The 25,118-nt window shown below is 54.1% G+C and overlaps 1 protein-coding gene across 2 annotated transcripts in view; it reads left to right on the top strand.

The window, feature by feature from the left end:
• The window catches only part of BCR (BCR activator of RhoGEF and GTPase), a 121,825-nt gene that overhangs the window by 52,998 nt on the left and 43,709 nt on the right, over window positions 1-25,118 (top strand). For both annotated transcript variants that reach the window (XR_010407367.1, XM_045887236.3), the window contains exons 2-6: window positions 10,574-10,755; window positions 14,907-15,011; window positions 15,350-15,535; window positions 20,465-20,572; window positions 24,239-24,299. Coding sequence is in view for 1 of the 2 variants with exons in the window: in XM_045887236.3 (XP_045743192.1) it covers window positions 10,574-10,755; window positions 14,907-15,011; window positions 15,350-15,535; window positions 20,465-20,572; window positions 24,239-24,299 (642 nt within the window). In the remaining variant the exon portion in view is untranslated. The remainder of the gene's footprint in view (window positions 1-10,573; window positions 10,756-14,906; window positions 15,012-15,349; window positions 15,536-20,464; window positions 20,573-24,238; window positions 24,300-25,118) is intronic.

The raw sequence follows: 25,118 nt of genomic DNA, 5'->3' as shown, positions 1-25,118 counted from the left end.
AGAGGGCTAACACCCTCTTTCTTTCCACCCACCAAGACAAGGCCACATGAGCACACAGCAAGAATGCATCTGTCTCCAAGCCAGGAAGAGAGCTCTTACCAGAACCCAGCCCTGCTGGCACCTTGATTGGCGACTTCCAGCTTCCAGGACTGTGAGAAAATAGATTTCTGTGGTTTCATGGACTCAGTCTATGGTATTTTGTTAAGGCAGCCCCAGCAAACTAATACATTCGTATCAATGGAATCATGGGGTGTTTGTCTTTTTGTGACTGTCTTATTTCACTTGGCATAATCTCCTCAAGGTTCACTGTGTGGTAGCATGTTGCAGGACTCCCTTCTTTTTCTAAGGCTGAGTAGTACTCCATTGTACATGTCCATTGCATTTTGTTATTCATCTATCTGCCGTTGGACACTTGGGTTGCTTCTGCCTTTCCACCATTGGAAATGATGCTGCTGTGAATGTGGGTGTACATGTACCTCCTTTCCTAACTCTCCCCAGGCTTCCCAAGGTGGAGGTGGGGCAAGTGGGTGTTCCCCCTGCCCTCCTAAGCTCACCCCCGGTGAGCGTCTGCCCGTGGCCCAGCCCTGGCCTGGGCTCTGTACGCTGACCACCAGAGCGGGGAAGCCCTTCCTTCCCACCATCTTTTCTCTCTTGCTCTCCACATTTCCTCTTCGAAGTGGGAATAGAATGGGAGGGGGGTGCCCACAGCCATGTAGTGACCACGTGCCTCACTTCCCACTTTGCTCCCAGACCACGGTCCTGCCCTCAGTGCCATCCTCTCTTGAAGGGTTCTACTCACCTCTACTGCCTTGTGCTCCCTACCCGCCATGACTCCTCTGGCCAATTGCCTGCAGCTAGGTCTTGGCCTTGGGTGCTAGAAACTCAGTGTCCCCTTTGCTCTTCTTCCTGTCTCCATGTGAGTCCGCTCAGTCTGGGCCTGTTCGTGGCATTTGATGTCGTGGTGTCCATTCCCCCTGAAACCAGGCCCTCCACCCATTCACCTGGAGTGACCATCACAGAAGCCTCCAGCTGGGTCCCTCTAGCTGGGTCCCACCTGCAGTGCCACACCCAGATGTGCTGCCAGAGTGTCACCTGCCCGTGTTCCCTGGGGCCACTCTTGGTCCAGGCCTCTGTGACCCTTGATACTTCCTAAATCATGCCTCAGGTCCTTGGCCCAAAGCCCAAGGCTTTTCTCAGAATTACTGCTTCCCACTGCTCCTGACTCATTCCCAGCTTATCACCTTTCACAGCCCTTCCTTGTTCGTGAGCTCCCAGAAGCCCCTGCATGGGACACCTCTGCAGCCCCTCTGCTGGTTGAAGGCCCAGTGGTTCTTCCATCCCACACAGACCTCACCTCTGTGAAGCCCTTCTGGCCTCTCCCGGAGCCGGCCGTCTCTTCTCTGACCCCATGGCAGCACTTTCACGCCACGGGCAGCACCTGTATGAGTCTCCTGGGGCTGCCATTAACAAATGGCCATAGACTCATGGCTTAAAACAAGTATGTGTTCCTCCGCAGTTCTGGAGGCAGAAGTCCAAATCAAGGTGTATAGCAGGGCCATACTCTCTCTGGAGGCTCTGGGGGAGAATCCTTCGTTGCCATTTCCAGTTCCTGGTGGCCCCGTGCATTCCTTGGCTTGTGACCACGTCATTTTAATCTCTGCCTCCAGCTTCACACAGCCTTTTCCTCTTCTGTCTCTCATAAGGACACTTGTCATTAGATTTAGAGTCCATTGGATAATCCTGGGTGATCTCATTTCAGAGTCCTGAACTTAGTTACATCTGTAAGGACTCTTTTACCAAAATAAGTTCCCTTCATGCATTCCATGTGTTAGGATGTGGATGTATCTTTTGGGGGCCACCATTCGACCCACTGTAGTGTCCTTCCCACCTTCATGTTCTGGGGGGAGCCAGTATCTGCCTCTCTCACTTCATTAGGTCTTGGAGTAGTTACTTCTTGGGGAGATGGTGTCTGCTGCCCTGTCTGAGGGTCTGAGTGCCCCCCGTGGGTGGCTTTGCCATGATGCACATGTCATGTGACTCCTGGGATTCTGCTGGCTCCTGGAGGCTGGGGCTGGGGCTGTGGTGCCTGGCGTCACGTACCCAGCACAGTGCCCAGCAGAAAATAGACGTGTCATACATCTTGGCTGAATGCTGGGTACTCACTAAATACACCAGCTTGATTGTCTGAGGCCAAACTGCCTCCAGGAAATCTTTCTGAACCTTGTTGAAGAATCTAGGTGGTGCTAAAGAATAATAATCACATCATGCAGTGGCGGATGGCTCCAGCTTCCCAGCTGGTGTTCCCGCCTCTGCCTGCCCCACCCTGGCGGCATCTGGTTCCAGCCCCAGGCCCAGAACACAAGCGATCTTTCCCTCCTCAAGGATTGAAGAGCTCTAGGCACAGGTGGATCCTTGAAGACAGAAGAAAATCTTTTAACATCTCTCTCAATGCTGATTGGGGAGTCCTTGTCTACCCACACTGGGGGCATGCAGTCTTTATTGCTAAAAGTCACCCACAACGTTGACCTTGTGGTGATTCAGTCTCCAACCAGCTGGAACCCAAACCCCGGGTGGAAGAGCTATTATGTTAGTCGGCCTGTCTCCTCCAAGAGAGCTCAGCCTTGTTCAGGGCATCTAGAGCTGCCTGGAGCTGAGGCATCAGGCCATGAGCCGGGCAGGCTCAGGCCCTTCCCAACTGGCATTTTCTTGGCTGTCGAGGAGACTTGATTAGCCCCAGGGCCTTCTGTGTGCCTCACGCTGGTCTGGACCGTGACCTCCCACTACCCGGGCAGCCAGGGCTTTCCACACTAGCCTGGTGATGTCATTGTTGGATGGCAGCATAGATAGAGGCTGAAAGCCCCCAGGATCCTAGGGCTCTTCTCCCCCAGAACCAGGGGCTCTGACAGCAGGCCTCTCGCCAGGGTACAGTGTCCAACTGGATGGGGAGCGTCTTGTTTATAAAGAATTTTGACCCCCCCTTGGTGTAGATGCAGGAAGGGACAGCCACCAGTGTGAGGGTAGAGAAGAAAGCAGAAAAACCACCCAAACCAACCAGATACCTTAGAAAGTAAAGCAGCCTGTGTCTGCCTGCGGGTGGCCTGGAGTTACGGTGCCAGGCAGTACTGACGTCTGTCCGGAATGATGTTCTTGGTCTTCAGGAAACAGCTGGATGATGTTTCGGGTTCCCTGTTTTAACAGAGGAAAACATCTTTTTTTTTTTTTTTTTTTTTTGAGGTGAAATGACATAACATAAAACTAAACTTTTCAAAGCAAACAACTCATCATTTAGTGTATTCAGTGTTGTGCAACCACCACTTCTGGTTAGTTCCCAGACACCTCCGTCACCCCAGAAGGGAACCCCATACCCATTAAGTATATACTTTCTGTCTCTATGGATTTGTTTCTTCTGGACATCTCGTATAAATGGAATCGGACAATCTGTGGTCTTTTATGATTGCCTTCACTCAGCATCCTGTCTTCGAGGCTCATCATGGGATCACCTGTATCGGTACTTCCTTTTGAAGACCGAATGATATCCCGTTGTAGAGATGCACCACAACTTATTTATCCACTCGTCAGTTGATGGACATTTGGGTGGTTCTCCCTTTTGGCCATTGTGAATAATGCTGCTTGAACATAGCTTGAATTATCCCGGTACGAGTTTGGCTTTGAACACCTGTTCTCCTTTGGGTTATAGGTCTCAGAGAGGAATCGCTGCGTCATATGGTTACCAGGCTCGGCCTTTTAGAAATGTCTTCCGAAAGTGCCCAGATAGGTCACACAGGTGGACCCAGGCATAGTTGGGCTCCACCTCTTCCTCTCTCAGAGACTCCTTTTCTTGTCTGAAAAATGAGCATTTAGAAGTTCCTGTCCAGTAAGGGGTCAAGGTGGATTCAAGGAGATCGGCGTTGTGCCTTGCCCAGAGGAAGTGCCCAGCAAAAGGGTAGCAGGCAATTTGCAAAAATACCCGCTTGCTCTGGCACATTTGAGGCTTTTCTACTGTTTGGGAAACTCGCTTCCCTGAAGCGCCACAGATACTCTGCGACTGCTCCCAGGATTCTGCCACATAATAAAAAAGCCAGCGGAGCCTCAGGACCCACGGCCAATCGTGCAGATAGAATCTGCTCCCAGTGGACAGGGTGGTGGGAGGAAGGCTCGAGGCTGTGCATGAGCGTGGCGTCCAGAGCCAGCTTGGACCTGTGGAACCTGTGTGCCCTTCGGTGAGACCTGGCTCTTTCTGTCCCAGCCAGGGTTTTCTGAGCCTCTCCCAGAGGCGCGATGCCTAGGTGGCTGGACAGCCCCAAGGACGTGAGCTGCTGTCTGGAATTCACCAGCCCTGTGGCACCATTAGCACTGTGCTGGATGCCTGCGACCCAGGAGAGGTGCAGGGTCCAGAGAAGGGGGCAGAGCGGGAATAGCAGGGCTTCTGCAGATATGATGAGGTGGGGGGCCCAGTGCCTACCTCTGCAGAAACCTGCCCACGGCAGCTGGCCAGCCACCAGAAGGAAGATGATGTTTGCGCCTCTTTCACCTCGGTAAATAAATATGCCCCAGCCCTTTCCTGACAGTTTAAACAGGGATAGGAGACCACCCTGCCTCGGTCTTAATGCATGAAAGACAGGCTATGGGGAGCGGCTGGGGGCCCCTTGAGAGGCTGACAGGACCGAGGCTGGGCTAAGGGCATTTGGTGCTTTGAGGGCGGATATGCTGTGGCCCTCTGAGGACAGGGAGGATGGCCGCTGCAGGGCTGTGGGCGCGTGTGGTGCTGTTCTCCTGAGGGGTCCTGTTCCGGCCCTGGGTGTGACCTGTGATTACCAGAGTCTTCCGGGCTGGCAGGGATCTCATCCAGCCTGGGTCAGGAAGACACGGGTGGACAGGGAAGTGGCCTGGAAAAGGTGATGTGTAAACTCAGAGTAGCGGGATAGCTGCTGGGAACAGTGGCTGTGACAGACAGCCGGGCTCCTTTGAAGGCTACATTTACGGAGCGTGAGCAAGGCCTTCCTTTCTTGTCCTTGGTTATTAAACACACACACGGGAGACTATAGTGAGGCCCGGGGGACCCACCACCCAGCCCGCTCTCATCAGCTCAGGGAGCGCACTGCTTGCAAGTTTTGGTTCTGTGCGTATCTTAGATGTGGTTGCCAGGGGCCGTTGGTGATGAAGGGGAGGAAGGGGAGGAAAGGAAGCTCCCCTGGGCTCTCCCAGCTCAGCTACCCACGCATTGCCCCTGTCCGGGAGGGACCTTAGGGATGTGTGCGTGTGGTTTGTGCTTGTTACCTAACGTAAAATGGAACATTTTCATCACTCGGAAGCATACTGTTCAGTGGCATTAAGCACATTCACACGGCGGTGCAGCCGTCAACACCATCCCTCCCCAGCACTTTTTCATCTTCCCAGACTACAACTCTGTCACCACAAAACAACAACTCCCCATTCCCTCCACCCCCAGGCCCTGGCAGCCACCATTCTCCTCTCAGTCTCCATGAATCGACTATTCCAGGTCCCTCCTATAAGTGGACTCACACAGCAAATTTGTCATTTTGTGACGGGCTTATTTCCCTTAGCGTAATATCCTCAAGGCTCATCCATGTGATAGCATGTGTCAGAATTGCCTTGCATTTTAAGGCTAAGTTATATTCCATTGTATATCCATACCACATTTTGCTTTTCCATTCATCCGTCAGTGGATACTTGAGTTGTTTCCATAGTTTGGCTATTGTGAATGATGTTGCTAGGAACATGGGTGTGCAAGTATCTGTTTGAGTTCCTGCTTTGAGTTCTTTTAAGTGTATATCCAGACGTGGAATTACTTGATCATATAGTACTTCTACATTTAATTTTTTAAGGGACTTTTTAAAAAGATTTTATTTATTTACTTGAGAAAGAGAGGGAATGCAAGTGGGTGAGCATGAGCGGGGGGAGGGGCAGAGAGAGAGAGGGAGAAGCAGGCTCCCCACTGAGCAGGGAGCCCGATGCAGGACTCGATCCCAGGATCCTGGGACCATGACCCGAGCCAAAGGCAGACGCCCAACCAACTGAGCCACCCAGGTGCCCCGAGGAATTTTTTTTTTTTTTAAGATTTTATTTATTTATCAGAGAGAGAGACAGAGGCAGACAGAGGGAGAAGCAGGCTCCTTGCTGAGCAAGGAGCCCGATGTGGGACTCGATCCCAGGACCCTGGGATCATGACCCGAGCCGAAGGCAGAGGCTTAACTGACTGAGCCACCCAGGCGTCCCTGAATTTTTTTTTAACCAGTATCGTCCTTGAGGTGTGAGAAGTGGATGTGATCTGGGATGACGGGGACTTTTTCATCCCACTTGGCAGGGATGGGGGTGGCTCCCTTTTTTCCTTGCATCAAAGATTAGACTAGATTTTAGATTCGCAGAGTGCTGGGATTGTAGCTGCTAAGCCGACTGGCATGGAGAGGAGGAGGTTTTGGATTTCACTGTGCACGTCCCTTTTCCATGATAAGCCAGCCGCTGTCTGCCAGCTCTTGATGGGCCTCGTTCCCCCCGCCCTCCTCCCTGCTGGTTAGCTGCTCTGTAGATGAGCCCTCATTCCCTGAGCCTCTTGTAGCTGTGGGATCGCAGGCCCACCCCCTCTGAAACCAGTATTTGCTTTCAGTTTGGGTATAACTTTGCAGGAAGCACCAGGCTTAACTCGGCCACCAGGTGCCCAGTCCTTCGAGGCAATGAGACCCAGAGAGGTTTTGCCACTGGATATTCCTGATAGAAGAAGGGAGAGCAAGGCCCCTCTCCCACTTTGCTCTGGTTCTGGGGAAATGGCAGCTCCCAAAGCCCCCCAGGAATATACCTGATGCTTGAGGAGGTATGGGGACCCCAGGAGGGAAAAACTGCAGTGTGAGAGAAAGGTCCCCGTGTGCCGCTTAGGAAAGGAGGCTTTCCTCCTCGCCTGTCACATTTGCATTGGAGCAGGCTGAGGGTTCTGGATTAGCTGGGACAATGGGCTGAAGCCCCCCATGGAATGTAGCCCAGCAGTGACCAGCCATCCGGAACCCAGACTTAAAAGCGTCAATTCCTCAGACATCAGTTTGGGGAGATGTGTCAGAGTGGGAAACGGCTGGGTTCTGAGTTGTCCTGATCCTCATAGTTACCCCGTTGGGTCCGGCTGTGGAATCTGGTTTCTCAGTCTCAACCTGGTGGAGGTGAAGTGTCCACCTCACAGTCAGTGGCCCCACACAACCCTGGCCGGCAAACCTGCACCAGGCAGTTGGTTTTGCATGGGGTTTTAATCAGGATGTTACTAAGCTAGCACTTCGTTTTGCCAGTGTGGACTCTTGCAGTATTTGGAGTGAGCCCTGGGCCCCCGAGTCTGACCCTAAAGTTCTTACTTGGGGCATCACTTGGTATTAATTTGACCTGGGACACGAGGTCAGTGTAGTCATAGGTATGAATAGTTTAAAGTTTCTTAGGGAAGCTGTGTGGGCAGTGAAAATTCTGAGCTAAGGTAAAAGTCAGGTCCAGAGAAGTGGGAAGCAGAGGAAGGAAGCTGTTGAAGGAGGTGAGGTCGGGAGGTAGGCAGGGCTTGGCTGGCTGACCTTCACAATGACATAATGGAGCCAGCCTCCATCCATTTAGTTCAGCCCACACACCTGTTTATAAAGTCAGGAAAATGGAGACACGGACACCTTAAGTGACCTGCACTAATTCTCACAGGTCTGTAGCAACCTGGACAGGACCAGAGCCTCACTTCTGGGAAATTCACACCACAGCTTGTAGAACGGGCCCACCTGCCCCCCGCCACCGAGGACGTGTCCTGGGTTGCAGAAATAAGAGTAACGACCCCCGTGGCCCAGGGGGATCATTCAGACTACCTGTGAGGAAGGCATCTGGCAGCCAAAGTCTTCTGTCCAGGGCCTGGACTGCCCTTGGAAGCAGCTCCCATGAAGGGCAAGTTTTCAGTAGGGGCTGCTATGATACAAGGTTCATATCATGGATGTTGAGTGAACAGGAAGTCCTCTGTGTTCACTTTGGTTTAAAAAAAAAAAAATCTGGGGCGCCTGGGTGGCTCAGTCATTAAGCTTCTGCCTCCGTCTCGGGTCATGGTCCCAGGGTCCTGGGATCGAGCCCCGCATCCGGCTCCCTGCTCCGCGGGGCACCTGCTTCTCCCTCTCCCACTCTCCCTGCTTATGTTTCCTCTCTCGCTGTGTCTCTCTCTGTCAAGTAAATAAATAAAAAATCTTAAAAAAAAAAAAAAATCTGTGATTCCCCCAAAAGGAAGTGGACGCTGAAGTGAGACCTGTTTTGGGGATGGAATCTGGGGCTAGAGTTCTGTATGAACAGGGTTTGTGCTTTTTAATACATTTAAACCCCCCCCCCCATCTGTCCTCAGGGATGCTGGGCAAGAGCTAGTTGAATGCCTTTACAGATGCCTAGGAGAAGAGACACAACTTGGCCTTGGCTTCTGACTGTCCTGGTAGGACAGTGCAAACCCCAGCAGGGCTGAGCATTGATAGCCCACATGGTGATGGTACCAGGAGCCCCCAAGGTAGCCCGGATTAGGGAGACCAGGGGACCTCAGTACAGCTTGTTAGGGGACAGGGTAGGAGCCCCCCCAGCTCTGAGGGTCCCCCAGCCTGTCTGCTGGCCTCTGCTGGGGCCCTCCTGTGGATACACACAGCAGCAGAGCGCAGCCGAGCCTGTATGGGGACAGCAGGGACGCAGTGTGGGTCAGCAGGACAGCACGGTGCCAGGCGTCAGCTCCTGCTAGTGCAGCAGGCTCAGCCCTGCTTCCTGCCGGAACCCCTGGGAAGCCTTTGCAGCCACCAGGGCCCAGACCTCCCTGAGTGTCTCATTCCGTGGGTCTCTCTCGTTTTTGAAGCTCCCCAGGTGGCACTAACATGTAGCCAGGGCTAAGGACACCTGTGAGAGGGCATGTGACCTGCTGGCCTCCGGACGTGGAGGATGTGGGAGAGGCAGAGGTGTGAGGAAGCTGGGGTGTGGGTGGATGAGTCGCACCGGGCACTGGCAGCCCTCAGAGCCGGCTGTGGTGGGCACCTGGTCACTCCAGCCATGGCACCTCTCGCTGCCGCGTGGAAAGAACTGGAAACAGTCCCCCTCTAGAATTGCTGGGTCGCCTCTGGAAGCCTGTGCCTGCCTGGCCCAGGTGGTATGGGTGCCACCAGGACCTGGAGCTTGAGCCCCAGACTGGGTATGCTTGTCAGAAAGCGGTACCAAAACACTGCAGAGGCCACCTGTGGTGGTGACGTTTGGACAAGGCTGGTTGCTGGTGAGTCGTGGTGAAGGTGACGTAACCCAGTCAAGATGACCTCTCGGAAATCCCATGGGCTGTGAAGGCACCCTTTGGAAGCAGTTAAGAAGTGACCCTCACACGAGGCTTGGAGCAGACTGGGCCCTTGTGGGTTAATGTCTTGGTGAGGATCCACTGAATTAGAACAGTTCTGAAAACAGAGCTACAGAAAGGCAGATGAGGGACGTCTGCGTGGCTCAGTCAGTTAAGCGTCCGCCTTCGGCTCAGGTCATGATCCCAGGGTCTTGGGATTGAATCCCAGATCAGGTTCCTCCCACTGCCGCTCATGCTCTCTCTCTCTCTCTATCTCAAATAAATATATTTTTTAAAAAATTAAAAAGAAAGTAAAGAAAGGCAGGCGAAGGGGTATGGGCTTTGTGATTTAACCAGGGAGGAAGGGCAATTGTCTTCAGGTGCCTTTAGGATGGAGGGGTTCTCCTCTATAATAGATTGCCCTGAACAGCAGGGAGCTGGCTGTAGGGTAGGCCACTCTGTCCTCACAGGGATACTCAAACTGGGGTAAAGGTGGTCTAGGATCTTTTTTTTTTTTAAAGATTGTATTTATTTTTTTGACAGAGACACAGCGAGAGGGAACACAAGCAGGGGGAGTGGGAGAGGGAGAAGCAGGCTTCCCGCCAAGCAGGGAGCCCGATGCGGGGCTCGATCCCAGGACCCTGGGATCATGACCTGAACCGAAGGCAGACGCTTAACGACTGAGCCACCCAGGCGCCCCTGTGGTCTGGGATTTTGCCAGACCAGATGGGAAGTGGGCTGAGAGTCAGCCAAGGGACCAGGGTGGAGTGAGAGGAAGGGGCTACAGTGCCCTTTCCCTGGGTTGGGCCTGGCAGGCCTGGGGCACTGCTCACGGTGGCCGGGGCTTACGCTTGAACTGGCATCATCTGTGCTCTTCGCCCCATCAGATCCCCATGGACAGGTGCACAAGGACCATCCCTGATAGCAAGATGCTAGCTAGCATTTGGGGTCCATCTTTCTGTAGCAGCTCAGGCCCACCCCTGGGACAAGCACAGATGTGCCCCAGACAGTGTCCTTGCAAGCCTAGTCTCATCGTCTGGGGAGTGTGCCACTCTTTTGGCCCTACCTGACCTTTGGTCTTTGCTCAGCTGATTGTGAAGGTTAGAACCAGGTGAGGTCAGCCTACCTGAGGTCCTTGTTCAACACCTTTGGGTGACAGGCATCATCAGCCGAGTGCCTGCTGGGACAGGTGGGGTGTGGACCTCCCAGGCGGCTGGCCCTCCAGCCCCCCTCCCTGTCTCTAACACAGCTGCTTCTGCACACACACAGATGCGTCGTTTGGAACGCCACCTGGGTACAGCTGTGCTGCAGACCGGGCTGAGGAGCAGCGCCAGCACCAGGATGGGCTGCCCTACATCGATGACTCGCCCTCTTCATCACCCCACCTTGGAAGCAAGGGCAGGGGCAGCCGGGACGCACTGGCCTCAGGAGCCCTGGAGTCCACCAAAGTGGTGAGTCCCAGGGTGGTAGGGCCAGGCGTGAAAGGGGGCTTGGGCTTGGCTCTGGCCTGCTGTCCCTTTCGTGAAGGCACCCTGAAGCACATCCACTCTCTCAGGGGTAAGTAGCAAGTAGGTGATACCAGGAGCAACCAGTGGTTGAAGTCACCAAAACGCCTTCGTCATTCCCCCATCTGGTGTGCACCTGCTGGTCCGGAGACAGCCTTCTAGGTGCTTGGAGCAGGGAGATGATGGAACCGCCCGCTGAGCGTGGAGGAGGCAGGTAACACATACTGAGGCTGAGAATGCCACCACCAGCCTACCAGCTGGACATGGTGGCGGCCCCCGCAGTGGTGCTGAGGGGCGGAGGAGGGGGCAGTGTCTGGGCTTCTGTCCCTGCACTGCACGCAATGCACTTGCTCCTCCATAGCAGAAGGGGTGCTGCTGATGACTCCATCCCTTTGACCAGGGTCTTCCCCTTGAAGTCTCATTGTCATTAACAATCCTGCTGTCACCTCCACTTTGGAGCATGACAGATACCTTCCCTCTTTTGCTTGTTTCTGGTGATGTTCCCTCCAGGTTTAAAACAAGAGAGGTACCTGCTTTTCTCCATTGTTGGTAGGAAGTGCGGGAAGTATATCTTTTCACTGTGGTTTCTTCTCTGCTGGGCTGGTGCCTTCGCTGCGGGATTGCTTCTTATTTATGCTTTTGTGATTTCTGAAGACCCTGGTGCTGGGCAGGCTTCTCATTCTGAAATGTGAGGTTGGGAGGGAAGCCCGTGTGTAACACATACACATACCTGCCTCATGCAACTTTTTTTTTTTAAGATTTTATTTATTTATTTGAGAGCTAGAAACAGAGAGCACAAGTGGTGCGAGGGGCAGAGGGAGAGCGAGAAGCAGACTCCCTGCTGAGAGGGGAGCCCAATCCCGGGACCCTGAGATCATGACCTGAGCCCAAGGCAGACGCTTAACCGACTGAGCCACCTAGGCGTCCCCCTTGTGCAGCCTTTTCCCCAACATCTGGTTTTGCTGTTTTGCAGATTAGGAAACAGGTTCAGAGAGGTGAAGTTACTTGCTCAAAGCCACACAGCTACCAGATTTGAAGCCTTCCTGAGTCCTCAGATGGCACTCTTTTAACTACCTTGCCTTTCTCGGTGCACTCCCTTGCTTCCTGCTTCACAAGCATGATCTGGTACAGATGGGGATCTTTCTGATCCTGAATAAGTAGGCTGAGGCCTGAACTTGAGACAGGTCTGCTCCAGGAGGCTGATGCGTCCTCCCCGTTCAGGAGCCCCCCAGCTCGGGTCCTTATGCAGAGGCCGGCCCCTGGCCCTCTGCTGTCTGGGCTCCGGGATGATGGCCAGCCCTGTTGCCAGTGAAGGCATGGCCCCTGCCCAGAGAGAAAGACAGCGTCCTTTGTCCAGCAAACTGGCTGCCAGCTCCCAGCTGGGAGCAGCCCACCCCTTCACAGCCGGGCTTTTATACCCTGGTCACCCTGGCTCCCCCAGATTGGGGCTGGAGGTAAAATGCGTTCCCTGCCATCCATAGTCCTGCCACTCGGTTCCAGCTCCCACCCTCGTGGGCCTGGTGGTGGTTCTGTTCCCCTGGGTCCCTCTGTCAGCCTTTACCCCCTTGTCAGGCCCAGTTTGTTTTTATCCACTCTTTCGGCCTCAGGTCTGTGTGGCTTGTTCCCTTCGCTACCACCTGCCCCCTCCCCAGCAGAGGCAGGAGGCCTGCCTTCCGGCTGGCTGCCTCCTTTTTCCAGTTGCCCTTCTCTGGCTTCCTCTCCACCAAGATCTCCCTACCACCATGGCCCTGACTGGATTCACGTGCCCTTTCCAGAACTGGCATGTGCGCAAAGCAGGGTTATAAATAGCCCTGGCCCCAGCCCCGCCCTTTGTTCCCTCATCTTCTGCGTCTTTTTCCCACCCTCTCCTTTAAGATGCAGTTGGCTGCTTCTGAGCCGACCCTGTCAGCCCCCAGCCCAGCACATTCCCCGGGCCAGACGATCCCCGGAGCTGGCCGCGCCCTTCGGAACAGGGAGGGCTGGAGTTGGCGCCATCCTGCCTGCACTCTTTTTCCTCCCAGCTTTCCAGATTGTGTGGGTGGGAATGAGCCGCACCGCCACCCACGTGAGCACCGGCATCTCGTGCTGGGTGGGGCTCTGCCGTGTCCCGGCGCTCACAGTAGCGGGATTGTTCCTCAGGACACGGCAGGGCTGGGTGGGTGGCTGCACCTCCCCGGGGAGCCTGCTGTGCCCTTCACCTTTACATCTTCCCTCGCTTGGGGCACAAATGGCCCCTGGACACGGCGATGGGAAGCACATTCAGGGTCAGCTGAGAGCTTCTCCAGCACGCGGCCACCATTCCTGGTGTGACCTCAGTGGGCTGAGAGGAGAGGAGGCATCAGGGTCCCCTACCCTGCATGTCTGTGCGCCGCGTGCCGTAGACTTGCTGACCGTGGTAGCACCCCAGGCCCTGGCACAGGCCAAGCTCACAGTTCTGGATCCTGGCACCAGCTTGTCACACAGACAGGGTTTCCAGAAGGAGCACTCAGAGCTTTGCAAAGACACAGCCAAAAGTAGGGCCCAACCAGGAGTTCTAGATGTATTCGTTGGTTGGTTGGTTCATTGTGTCTTCACAGAGCACCTGTGTGTTCCAGGCACTACGCTGGCACAGGAAGTTTCGAGCTCAGGCACAGCATGACCTGGAGCTCTCTGCCTGTGGAGCCGCTGCCCAGTGTGCCCTGGGGGAGAGGGGGTTCTATGTGGGGTGGGACCTGAGTGTTCTTTCCCTGGAGTGATGCTTAGCCATGATTATGGTGGCCGCTCCCTACACACGCATGAGTACACATACACACTTGGGCATGCACCCATGTACCCATATACGCATGCACCTAGCTCATGCACACTAAGAGATTCCCAGAGCAAAGTGGTGGTTCAGGAAGACTTTTTGGATGGTCCCAGTGGGCAGTGAGGATGTGGTACAAGCCCCAGGGACCCAGAAAGCAGAAGCAGATGGAACATGGGGATCGGGCCTTCCTTCCCCAGTTTACACTCAGGCAGCTGATGCTCAGAGCAGGAGGGCAGTTGCCTAAGACCGTGGCACTCACCGGGCAAGCCTGGCTCCATGGCCCTGTCCCCCAACTCCTGGCCCTGGGTGCTTCTCACCAGACCAGCAATCTATACCATAAAGTGCCTCCCTTCTGCCAGTCCAGGGAAGTGAAAAGGGCAGCAGGGTCGGGGGCACACAGAGGGGCCATGCTGGGGGGTCCTGATTCTAGGCTTTGTAGAGACACCATGAGGCCTGAGCTGGCTTTAGGTCCTTTCTGGAACCCGGTGGTTCTCACGTAGGGGCGACTTGGCCCCAGAGGACATGTAGCAACATCTGCAGACATTTGTGGCCGTCCCAGCCAGGGGTAGGAGGGGGTGTTGCTCCTGGCATCTGTTGGGTGGAGACCAGAAATGCTGCTCAAGGCCTCCGGCATCCAAAAGAGAATCCTCCAGCCCTAGATGTCAGCAGTGCCGAGGGCCAGGAGCCTGCCGCAGATCAGTGATCTCCCCTGAGAGTGGTTCAGCGAAGTGGACCACAGGGATAGCCCTCTGGTTCTACACCCCAGGGCTGTCACAGTGTGGTTGCTCATGTTCACCCACAGGTGGGAAACCAGTGGCAGAATGGGCAGGGGTATTACACCGCTTTCCTCCGTGGACTACAGTGGGGCCCATTGGCACATGGGCGGGCCATGGGCACAGCCAATCTCTGATACCGATTCCCTCGCTGGTGGCCAGGGAGCACGTGGGGGGCGTGGCCAGGGAGTCACACCGCAGATTTCATTGCCCTTGTCATCAGCATTTGTGTTAGTTTACGGGGCAGCTGTAACCACAGACCAGGGGGTGGCCTTGCCCTGACTGCTCAGCTTCATGCTGTCCGTTTCCTATTGTCAGACCAAGGGTGGCCCTCGGCTTTGCTAGATGACCCCCCAGAATTTACAGTGGCTATGAGCAAGTGGTTGACTTGGCGAGGCTCCTGTGCCCCCCTTTATTTCCACACGGAGCCTTCCCCAGAGGCTTGACCTCAGGTTGATAATAAGCAGGCCTTCCTCTCTGAGAAGGGCCACCTCAGGCGTCATCCCCCGGGGCTGACCTTTGTCTGTTTCTCCGGCCAGAGTGAGCTGGACTTGGAAAAGGGCTTGGAGATGAGGAAATGGGTCCTGTCTGGAATCCTGGCGAGCGAGGAGACTTACCTGAGCCACCTGGAGGCACTACTGCTGGTGAGGAGGGGGTAGGGGCTGAGCCGAGCAGGGGCACTCTGCTCCCGGCGGTGGGGAGGGGCAGTCCCAGGTCCCAGGGCAGCAGTCCGAAGGCAGCCCACCCTCCCTGGAGAGTCATTCCACCTCTGTAGAAGCTGGACCTCCCCATGGGGTGGTGGACACGAGCGTAAGATGGATGCCAAACCAAGCTGGCTTAAAATTTTTATTTTTAATGGAATTTTAGAAGAAAAGCACGTATGTCACATGACCGTGATTTTCTGTGGTCGGGCCATGCACCTGAAAAATGGCGAGCCCTCTCATCCGTGCCACTCTCACCTGTCGCCTGTGCCCTCTTCCAGCCCATGAAGCCTTTGAAGGCTGCGGCCACCACCTCTCAGCCAGTGCTGACAAGCCAGCAGATCGAGACCATTTTCTTCAAGGTGCCCGAGCTCTACGAGATACACAAGGACTTCTATGACGGGCTCTTCCCCCGCGTACAGCAGTGGAGTCACCAGCAGCGAGTGGGGGATCTTTTCCAGAAGCTGGTGAGTGACTCGGAAAAGGTGCATGACAGCCTCCCAGGAGTTTGCGGCTCTGCAGGGGTCAGGCCTCTCCCTTGCCTGCCGGCGTGTGTCACCGAGGGCTCTGGGACATGGAGCCCTTATTTTAAGTAGGCTCCACACCCAGCGTGGGGCTTGAACTCATGACCCCAAGATCAAGAGTCGCATACTGTACCGACTGAGCCGGCCAGGTGCCCCTGGAGAATTTTTTTTTTTTTTTAAGTGGCGTGGGGAGGAGAGACTTTGACAGTGACACCTTCATGCCTTGTAGGAATCAAGACTGGTTCTTACGGGCAGGTGGTTTGTGACTGCAGAGTGCGGACCCAGGCACAGCCTCGCAATGAGAGGCGGTCTGGCTCCCAAGTGGTAGGGCGCAAGAGGGCCCCCAGGTGCCCATCTCACCTGAGCTGAGACAGCCGTATAAGGCAGGTCTTGTCCTCACCACCGTGGGGGTGAGAAGATTGAGGCACTGTGGGTCACTTGCTGGGACTGTAATCTTGGCTTATCTCTAAAAAGAGTGCTTTTCCTGCTGCCTTCAGGGGCCATAAAACTGAAGGGCCCAGGTGATGCTGGCTGGATGACAGAATAAGAATTTCTGAAAGGCCTTATTGAGCCCGTACTGACCAGGAATCTTTTTGGCAGAGGTGGCTGTGGGTCCCGGTTCAGGTCCCAGAGGCGGAAGCACCCTCTCTGGACAGAAGGGGCCCACTGTGAAGGCAGGTGAGGGGGCCTCTGTGGCCCTTTGCTGACCACAGGACCCAAGAGGAGCCAAGGATATGGCTTTTAAAAAGTCAGTGGTACCAATAAAACCTAGCGATCAGATGAAAGAGGTTGGCAGGCCCCTGGGCACTGGCCAGGCCACATCTGGGACAGGGATTGGCTCTTTAAAGTGCTTCTTTAACCAAGATGTGGGTCAGTTAAAACTTGTCCAACAGGAGGAAACATTTAAGGCACCCGCAGGAGGAAGGAGAAAACTCAAAAGAGAGCTGTCCGATCGACGTCTGTCTTCCAACATGCGTGGAAAGGAACCCCCGCCTCCTTTGCAGGTCTAAAGTGTGGAGCCGGTCAGTCTCTCCAAGTAGAGGTTGTGGGAGAGGGGCGTCTGGGTAGGAGAGCCCAGGAGCTGTCCTGGGAGTGTCACTGAAGGCAGGTGCCAGGCAGGCCCCTGTGACAGAGGTTCTACCTCTGAGGATCCCTAACCTGTGTCCAGGGGGTCCGGGCCCCCTGGACACATGCTTTTGCCCTAGAGCCTGCCCTCTTCCAAGGGAAACCAGCCTCCAGGGGTAGAGGTGGCCCAGGGTCGCAGGCCCCTTCCGAATACGCAGAGTACAGCCCCCTGGGCTGCCCAGACTTCCAGCTGGCCCAGACCCAGTCCTTGCCTTGGCTCACACCTGGGTTTGAGCGTTCCACTCCAAGGTGTGGCCTTCCTCTTGGCGGTCCCCTCTCTCCACTGCCCTGGGCTGCAGACACCTTGGACTCCAGGCTGGAGCGAAGATCCAAGAAACATATGAAACTTTTCACTTTTTTTATTCAGATTCCCAAGTGAGAAGTAGGAGGCTATGTTGGTACAGACCCCTCATCTTTGAAGTGCCCCTTCCCCTGTTTCTTCCTGTGTCAAGTGTCAGCAGGTTTAAACCTAGTAGATTTGGCTCAGCTTGCAGCCCTCCTGAGAATTGGAGAATCGTGTTGTTGAGAAGAAACTGTACCCAGCGCTCTTCCCCAAATAACATTCTGACATCACTCAGAAACTTCGCTTTCAAATTTTCATAGTCTGATGAACACCAGAATTTGGGAAGTTTCCTCTGGTTTCCCCGGTGTCCTTGAACTACCTTTGTGGGTCAGACGCTGCAGCAGGACTAGGGAGAGAGGTGGGGCTGCCTCGGGAAGTCACGCCCCAGGAACCACATGGAGAGTGTTCATGTGCGCCGCCCAGCTGGGTGCTGGGGCTCCCCCGTCCCTTTCTGACAGTGCAGCGAGGTCGACCCAGTGTCACCCCAGCCGTCACACCTCCCTTTCCCCCAGGGTTTGTGAGCCGCGTCTGGTAGCTTGCCTCCCCTTCTTGCGGGAACGTACAGGTTATGTGCCACTTCTGGGGGTCTCTTCCTGGCTGAAATTTTGTCAGCCTGCTCTTTTGTTTTTCTAAATATTTCAGACTTCCAGAGAGGTGCACAAATAGTTCAAGAACTGCCATGTGACAGAGCCACCACTTGTAACATTTTGCCAAATTTGTTTTATCTTTTCTTCTCTCATTTTTATATACGCGTGTGCATGCATGCACACATATGTGCACTGAGTAGTTTGAAAATAACTTGCAGATCTGCCCTTTTACCCCAAATACTTCATTGTGTATATGCTAAAAACAAAGGCAAGCTCTTCCATAATCTCATCGTACAATGATCACATTCAGGAACTTTCACAGTGGTGAGGCACTGTTACCTTATACGCAGTCCGTATGCAAACTTCTCCCAAGTTAGCCATTGGGACATTGAATATAGCCAAAGAATATTCTTTTATTTTTTTTTTTAGGATTTATTTATTTATTTAAGAGAGAGAGCATGAGTGGGAGGGGCAGAGGGAGAGAGAATCTCAAGCAGACTCCACACTTGAGCGCAGAGCCCAACACGGGGCTCAATCTCACGACCCTGAGATCATGACCTGAGCCGAAATCAAGAGTCGGATGCTTAACAGACTGAGCCACCCAGGCATCCCCATCACGTTCTTTATAGCCACCTTCATTGTCTGATTCAGGATCCAGTCCGAGGTCACAAGATGGACTCAGTTTTCACATGTCTTTAATCTTTTTCAGTCTGTACCAGTTCCTTGGCCTTTGCTTGTCTTCCACAGCCTTGACATTTTTTTGAAGTGTACTGGCCAGTTTGGGCTTGTCTGATGTTTCCTCAGGAGTAGATTCAGGTTCTGCGTTTCTGGTGAAAACAAAACAAACCATAGCAGTGATGCTATGTCCTCAGTGCCTCATATCAGGAGGCGCGTGATCTCCACTGATCCATTATTGGTCCGGCTCTGTTTCGGATTGGCTAAAAATGTGAGATTAGATTGCTTGGCACTTCGCATAAGCCACGTGGAAGATGCGAGCTCCTTGGGGAAAGGGAGAAGAAGTAATGGAAGGGGTTCTCCTCTCTTGGACCTCGTATCAGTTTGCTAGGGCTGCTAGTCTGGACAGCTTGTACAACAGAAATCTATTTCCTCACGGTTCTGGAGACTGGAAGTCCGAGATCAAGGTGCCGGCAGGGTTGGTCTCTCCTGAGGCCTCTCTCCTCGTAGGGGGCTGCAGTCTCCCTGTGTCTTCACGTGGGTCCCTCTGTGGGTCTGTGTCCTTATCTCTTACATTGCACTAGTCATGCTGGATTAGGACCCACCCTAACAACTTCATTTTAGCTTCATCACCTCTTAATGCCCTATCTCCAAATATAGTCGCATTCTAAGGTGCCAGGAGTTAGGGTTTCAACATGGGAATTTCGAGGTGACGCATGTCAACAGTAATGTCCCCTCAGGGCTCCTGATCACATTATGTGAAGCAGCACCATAGCTTTTAACCCCTGCTCTGTTCTCAGACGTCTGCTGTATGACGTGTTTGTTGACTTGTTTATTGTATCTCTCCTGCTCCTGGCCCCACTGTGTCTGAGGGATCTGCAGCTATGCTGACGGTGCCTAAAGCAGGTCTTCATTGTGGGGGTAGGCGCTCAGTGAGCAGCAGAGGAGGGTGAGAAGGAAGTGCTCTAGGTCTGACCGTTGTCTGGATTGGTGTGTGCAGATGCAGCGACTTGTCAGGGCGATCGGTGCAGTAGGGACCAGGCAGGGCATCCATGCAACCCCCACAGGGAGCGGAGCCAGAGACCAGACCGTGCCAAGGGCGCCTGGCTTACCCAGCATCTGGGATTGTCATCTGAAGAAACATAAAATTCAATATAAATGCAAATGCATATAGAAATAAAATTCAGATTCAGCACGGAACAAACACCAGGATCAGCTAAAGCTTTAGGCTTCCAGCCCCTGGTCGGCTGCAATGGGAAATACTGGCTAGTGGGTCGCGGGGTCCTCCATTGCCCTCCCCGGGCCTGGCTCTGCTGGTACAAGATGAGGGCTGGTTTCCCCTTGGCTGCCTCTGAAGGTGATCTGGGGCCCAGAGGTGGTGGCGGCTGTGTGCCCCCCCCACACACACACACACATCCATGGAAGTTGTCACTCAGTGGGGTATCTGATCAGGAGGTTATGTGAAGACCATCTATTAATGGTTTGACCTTTGGTTTGACAAAAGACAAAATGCCTCTCGCCTTGCATCTGGCAGTCAATAGGTCTCCCACACACCAGGTGTGGAGTGTGATAGCTGGACCCCATTGCCAGGTTTGGGCTGGGCTCATGCCTAGACAGTGGGAGCCCCTCTGCTCCAGGGGCAGCTAGATTGCATGGTCCTCATGTGTCTGAAGGGATCGGGCAAGAGTGGAGCACTGTGGCCGTCCTAGGCCGGAGGCCGACCTCCCGGTCCACTATAGTCTCCTGCGGCCAGAATGAGAAGGTGCCACTCCATCCCACCCATGTCGACTCTTGTCTGCGTTCGCGGACAGACTTGGATTTTAGCCACTGCTGGTGGCACTGTGTATATGAATAGGGTGGGAGGAATCAGCAGCTGCGCAAGGGAGTCATTACCTGCCGGGGGCTGTGAGTCACTTCTCAACACGTCACTTGGAAGGGGGAAGCATGCTCAGTGCGTGGGGAGGGGAAGCAGGTGGGAGGTGACCGACCGCAAGGAAGAGCGGAGGTGATTGCAGCCCTGTGCTGTCTGCTGCACCTGCGGTTTCTCCCGGAGCTGGGCACAGAAGCCCATTTCTCGGAAAGACAGGGAGCAACAGCACCTGTCCTGCACCTGTCCCACACTCTCTCCCTTCCTCCCTGCAGGCCAGCCAGCTGGGTGTGTACCGAGCCTTTGTAGACAACTACGGAGTTGCCATGGAAACGGCTGAGAAGTGCTGTCAGGCCAACGCTCAGTTTGCAGAAATCTCTGAGGTACTCGTGACACTGTTGAGACAGGTGCACCCCTCCACCACCCCCGGGTGGGACGTGGGCCGGTCGTTGGTACGTCATGACCCGGGAGAACAAGGTGCACCAAACCAAGTTCTGGTTGAAAATCTCCGCTCTGTTTCCAGATGCTTCTGGGTTGGTTCTGTCAGCCCTGTGCAGGGGACGCAGGAGGAGCAGTCCCACAGCGACCTCCCCAAGGGCCAGGGCCCAATTCTGGGGCTCTGCCGAGTGCCCCAGACAGACGCTCTCTTGCGCCATCTGTGTGCCGTAATGAGTGTCCGTAGTTCTGTCTCGTTAGCGGAGGTCTGGACGTGAGAGTGCTGAGGCTGACTAGGCACCCGGTCGCTGGAAAGCAGCCGGGGAGGTGTGCTAGGGACCTCTCTTGCCGGGGAAGCTGAGCAGCTAGTACAGGGGTGTGGAACTGAAGCAGGCCCCAGGCTGGAGCTCCATGAGGACTGAAACTTCAAGCCCCAGAGTGCTAGCATGAGGGACCTCTAAAGAGCACCTCGATACAGAGAGGACAAGCAGGCCACCCCTGGACCAGAACCTGCAGCACCCACCTCTCCAGGCCCCTGGCAGGGGTTTCCCCAGCCTTCCACATCCTGTTTCTGCCCTGGGCAGTTGGGTGACATTTTCCTCTTTCGGGGCCTATCATCACTTGTGATGCCTCCAGCTTCTCAGAGCTCTGACTTGCCTTCCCTCCACCAAACAAGGATTCTGGGTGGAAAGATTCCATGAGAGAAATTAGCATACGAAAGATAACTGGAAACTAGACATAGGAAGTGAGTGGGGTCTCCCTTGCTGAGAGACGGTCATACCCCGACTGTCATACCTGGCTTTGTTCTGGGGGCTTTGTGCCATTTTGTAATTTGTCATAAGAGGTGGGGTGTCGTGGATGCTGATTGTCTCTCGTGGTGGTAATGGGTGCCATGCTGCTCCTCCAGAGCCCGTGGGGGCATGCACTCCCTGCCTGGTGCTGCTGGTAACAGGCTACATGCACCCAGTGTTCTAGGCTGGCTCCAGACGTCCCTCCCTGTCTGCTCTGGCTTGCCTGGAGCAGTGGGCCATACCTCTTTTTAGCTCATTCACTCTAACAAGCCCCCCCACCCCTAACAGCTGGGATTTTGGTGCAGAATCCAGAGTCACCTTGACAGAGTAGAGACCTAATCCTTTAAGAGCAGGCTACAGTTAAAGGGGGCCAAGTTCAAGTCCACCCGGACAGGTTTCTATAGAGGAGGGAGGAAGCAATGGTGAGACACCACCCAGGGGTCCCGTGGTCCCTTGGGAACCTGAGCTGAGGCAGGGGTGCTGGGAGGGAGACAGCTTTCAGCTGGCCCTCCGTGAAGCTTGTACCTGGAGGCGGCATCCACTTTGGTTCTCCACCCGTGTTTTTATTTTTTATTTTATTTATTTATTTATTTATTTTTTAAATATCTTCGTGTTCTTTTTTTTTTTTTTTTAAAGACTTTATTTATTTATTTGAGACAGAATGAGAAAGACAGAGAGCACATGAGACGGGGGAGGGTCAGAGGGAGGAGCAGACTCCCTGCCGAGCAGGGAGCCCGATGCGGGACTCGATCCCGGGACTCCAGGATCATGACCTGAGCCGAAGGCAGTCGCTTAACCAACTGAGCCACCCAGGCACCCCATCCACCCGTGTTTTTAAAGGAGACCCAAAAGATTGAAGCCACCTAGACAGAGCAAAATGAAACCGAAGGAAGCGGAAGCAGCACGTGAGAGGTTGCACTCTGGGGGTCAGAGCTCAGGCATGGGGACTGGATGGTCACCTCCAGGACAGGGAGCAGTGGAGGGGTGGCCCTTCATCTGCTCCCAGTGCTGAAAATGAGCCAGGGCAGCGAGCGTCCAGTTAGACCAGAGTTGCCCAAGCTGGTTTCCGTGGAATGCCAGCTCCCACACAATAGACACTGAGAGTTCTGGCAAAAGGGCCTCTGGGGCCAAGCTGTTTGAGAACTGTAGGATTAAGCCAAATTCATAAGTCTCCTGGAGGCAGGACTGCTGGACCTACCTCTGCACGCTTGTGTGCGTGGCGCTGCCCAGGGGCACGTGGTAGGAGGGCTGCCTCCCAGGCTCACGGGAGCATGGAACCTGATTTTTGCCAAGACTCGTGTTCAGCTCTCACGCCCCCTCACACCCCCCACCCCCCTTGGGAACCGCTGAGGCAGATGTACAGAAGAGTAATCACTGTGAGGAGCATTAAACTCTCAAGAGAGGCACCAAAGTGCATTGTGGAGTTTGGCCCCAGTGAGCTCTACACACCATCGTTTTTTAGTTGTGAGGGGTTTACTGCAGCGTGAGAGGTTTACTGCAGCACGAGAGGTTGGGAAAGCCATCTCTGAGCCCCTTCCCATCCCCGTGCTGTTTCTTGTTGTTCAGCAGCCTGGTAGTTGGATTAACCATAGCTTCTTCCTGGAAATGATTTCAGGTACACAGGGATCTTACATCCTGGTTTCTCTTGGTACCTTGGACCCAATCGATGATGCCTTTGATGCAGTTGTGTGAAAACATGACCTACCCACTAAAAAGCTCTGCTCTCCTCCTGGGGATCATAGCGCCTATCTGTAGTTAGAAACTACAGGTCTACCTTGCTTTATTGCACTTGCAGATACTGCATTTTTTTACAGACTGAAGGTTTGTGGCAGCCGTGTGTTGAGCGAGTCTGTCGGTGCCATTTTTCCAACAGCATTTGCTCTCTCTGTCACATTTTGGTAATTCTTGCAACATTTCAAACTTTTGTATTATTATTATATTCCTGGAGATCTGTGGTGATTATGACTTGCTGAAAGCTCAGATGATAGCATTCTTTGGCAATAAAATATTTTTTAATGAAGGTAGGTACATTGTTTTCAGACGTAGTGCTATGGAACACTTAAGAGACTATAGTATACTGTAAACATAATTTTTATAGGCACTAGGAAACCAAAAAAATGCATTGGTCTCGCTTTATTGCGATATTCGCTTCATTGCGGTTGCCCAGAAGCAAACCCACAATATCTCCGAGGTGGGCCTGTACATTTGCGAAAAGTCAGGAGCGGGTGGGGTAGAGGGCAGATCCAGTGTGGGTCTCAGTGGTGGGGGGCCCACCCAGGCCATTTCCAGAGGTGAGGGCTCTTCCAGCCCACCAGCTCCCTTGCACACTGTTTAACTTCTCTGAGAAAGCAGTTCTATGCATTTAGGAAGGACACGGTGGTTTGCCTTATTTTCATAGGATTCTGTATGTCAGAGGCTATCGACGGGGGGTGATTTTGTCCCCAGCAGACAGCCTAGTAATGCCTGGGGATTTTTGATTGTCACGACAGCAGGGGGGTGCGCTGCTGCACCCGTAGGTAGAGGCCAGGAGTGCTGCTCGGTGTCCTGTGGCATACAGGACGGGCCCTCATGGTAAGCGAAGTTCTGGCCCCGAATGTCAGCAGTCCCAGGTGAACCACGGCACCCAGGGCAGGCTTTGTGTTCCGTCCACCCTGTATTCCACGCTTTGGTCCAGGACGCCCCCTTAGACTTGTTGCCTCCTCTAAGGTTTTGTTGAGTGAGAGAAGGATGAGTTTTCTGCAGAAGGTGTCTGGCCACGGAACTTGCTGCCACATCAGTGCTGCCTCAGTTGTCCCATGTGAAAACGTGCTTTTCTCTTTGCAGAACCTGAGAGCCAGAAGCAACAAGGATGCCAAGGACCAGACGACCAAGAACTCTTTGGAAAGTGAGTTCTCTGTGCCGAGGCCTCTTCGTGCTCCCTGTGGGCGCGGCTGCTGTGAGCCGATGGGGCATTTGCTGGAAGAGCAAACACGGCACCCGGTTGGGTCACCCTCTGGTGCCTTTGCTGTTCCAGACTTCTAATAGTGAGAGCGGGGACAGGGAAAAAGCGGCACTGGGCATGGTGGGGTGGGGAAGGACATGGTCGGGACCAGCCTGCCACCAACAGAAGCAACCAGGAAGGATGGCAGGGGTTTGTGAACACCCACAAACCAGGCACTGCCGGCCATTTAAAATGTCATCACATTGTCCCCAACAGCCCTGTAGGGAGGATTTTATTTTCCCTTTTTTCGGGTGACAAAACAGATTGGGAATGAAAGTAACTGAGCTGGAACACAGGTCCTAAGTGGCGAGGCAGGGGGAAAGTCAGAGTTGTCAGGCTCCCAGGCCCGTGTGTCCAGTCCCTTCAGTCTGGGTGGACTGAGAGGTCACTTCTCAGTTGTAGTTGTTAGGGTAGTGCGAAGAGTTACAGAGATGGCAGAGCTTCACCGTGCTCTGGGTCTCGGCTTCTCGTCTGTAAAATTGGGGTAACAATGCATGTCTTACAGTAGTTGTGGGAGTCCCGTGAGGAAATGCACCTGGTGTATGTCAGGACACATCTGAGTGCCTGTGCCCGTGATGTGCTGGGCTCGCCATCCTCATGGAGGAGCGGGGGCTGCCCGGGCTGGCCAGGGCTCCCGTGCTGCTGGAGGCCAGGCGTCTGAAAACACTCATAAAGCCAGGACCTCTGTGGGCCCCTGAGTTAGTTTCTGCCATCCTCAGAGTC

Source organism: Mirounga angustirostris, unplaced genomic scaffold (assembly GCF_029215605.1).
Source record: "Mirounga angustirostris isolate CCGP_5_RB_7025 unplaced genomic scaffold, mMirAng1.0.hap1 SCAF_14, whole genome shotgun sequence".
In the NCBI taxonomy this organism is placed as follows: Eukaryota; Metazoa; Chordata; class Mammalia; order Carnivora; family Phocidae; genus Mirounga; species Mirounga angustirostris.
The sequence above is the reverse complement of the archived record's forward strand: the minus strand, read 5'-3'. Positions and strand labels throughout refer to the sequence as shown.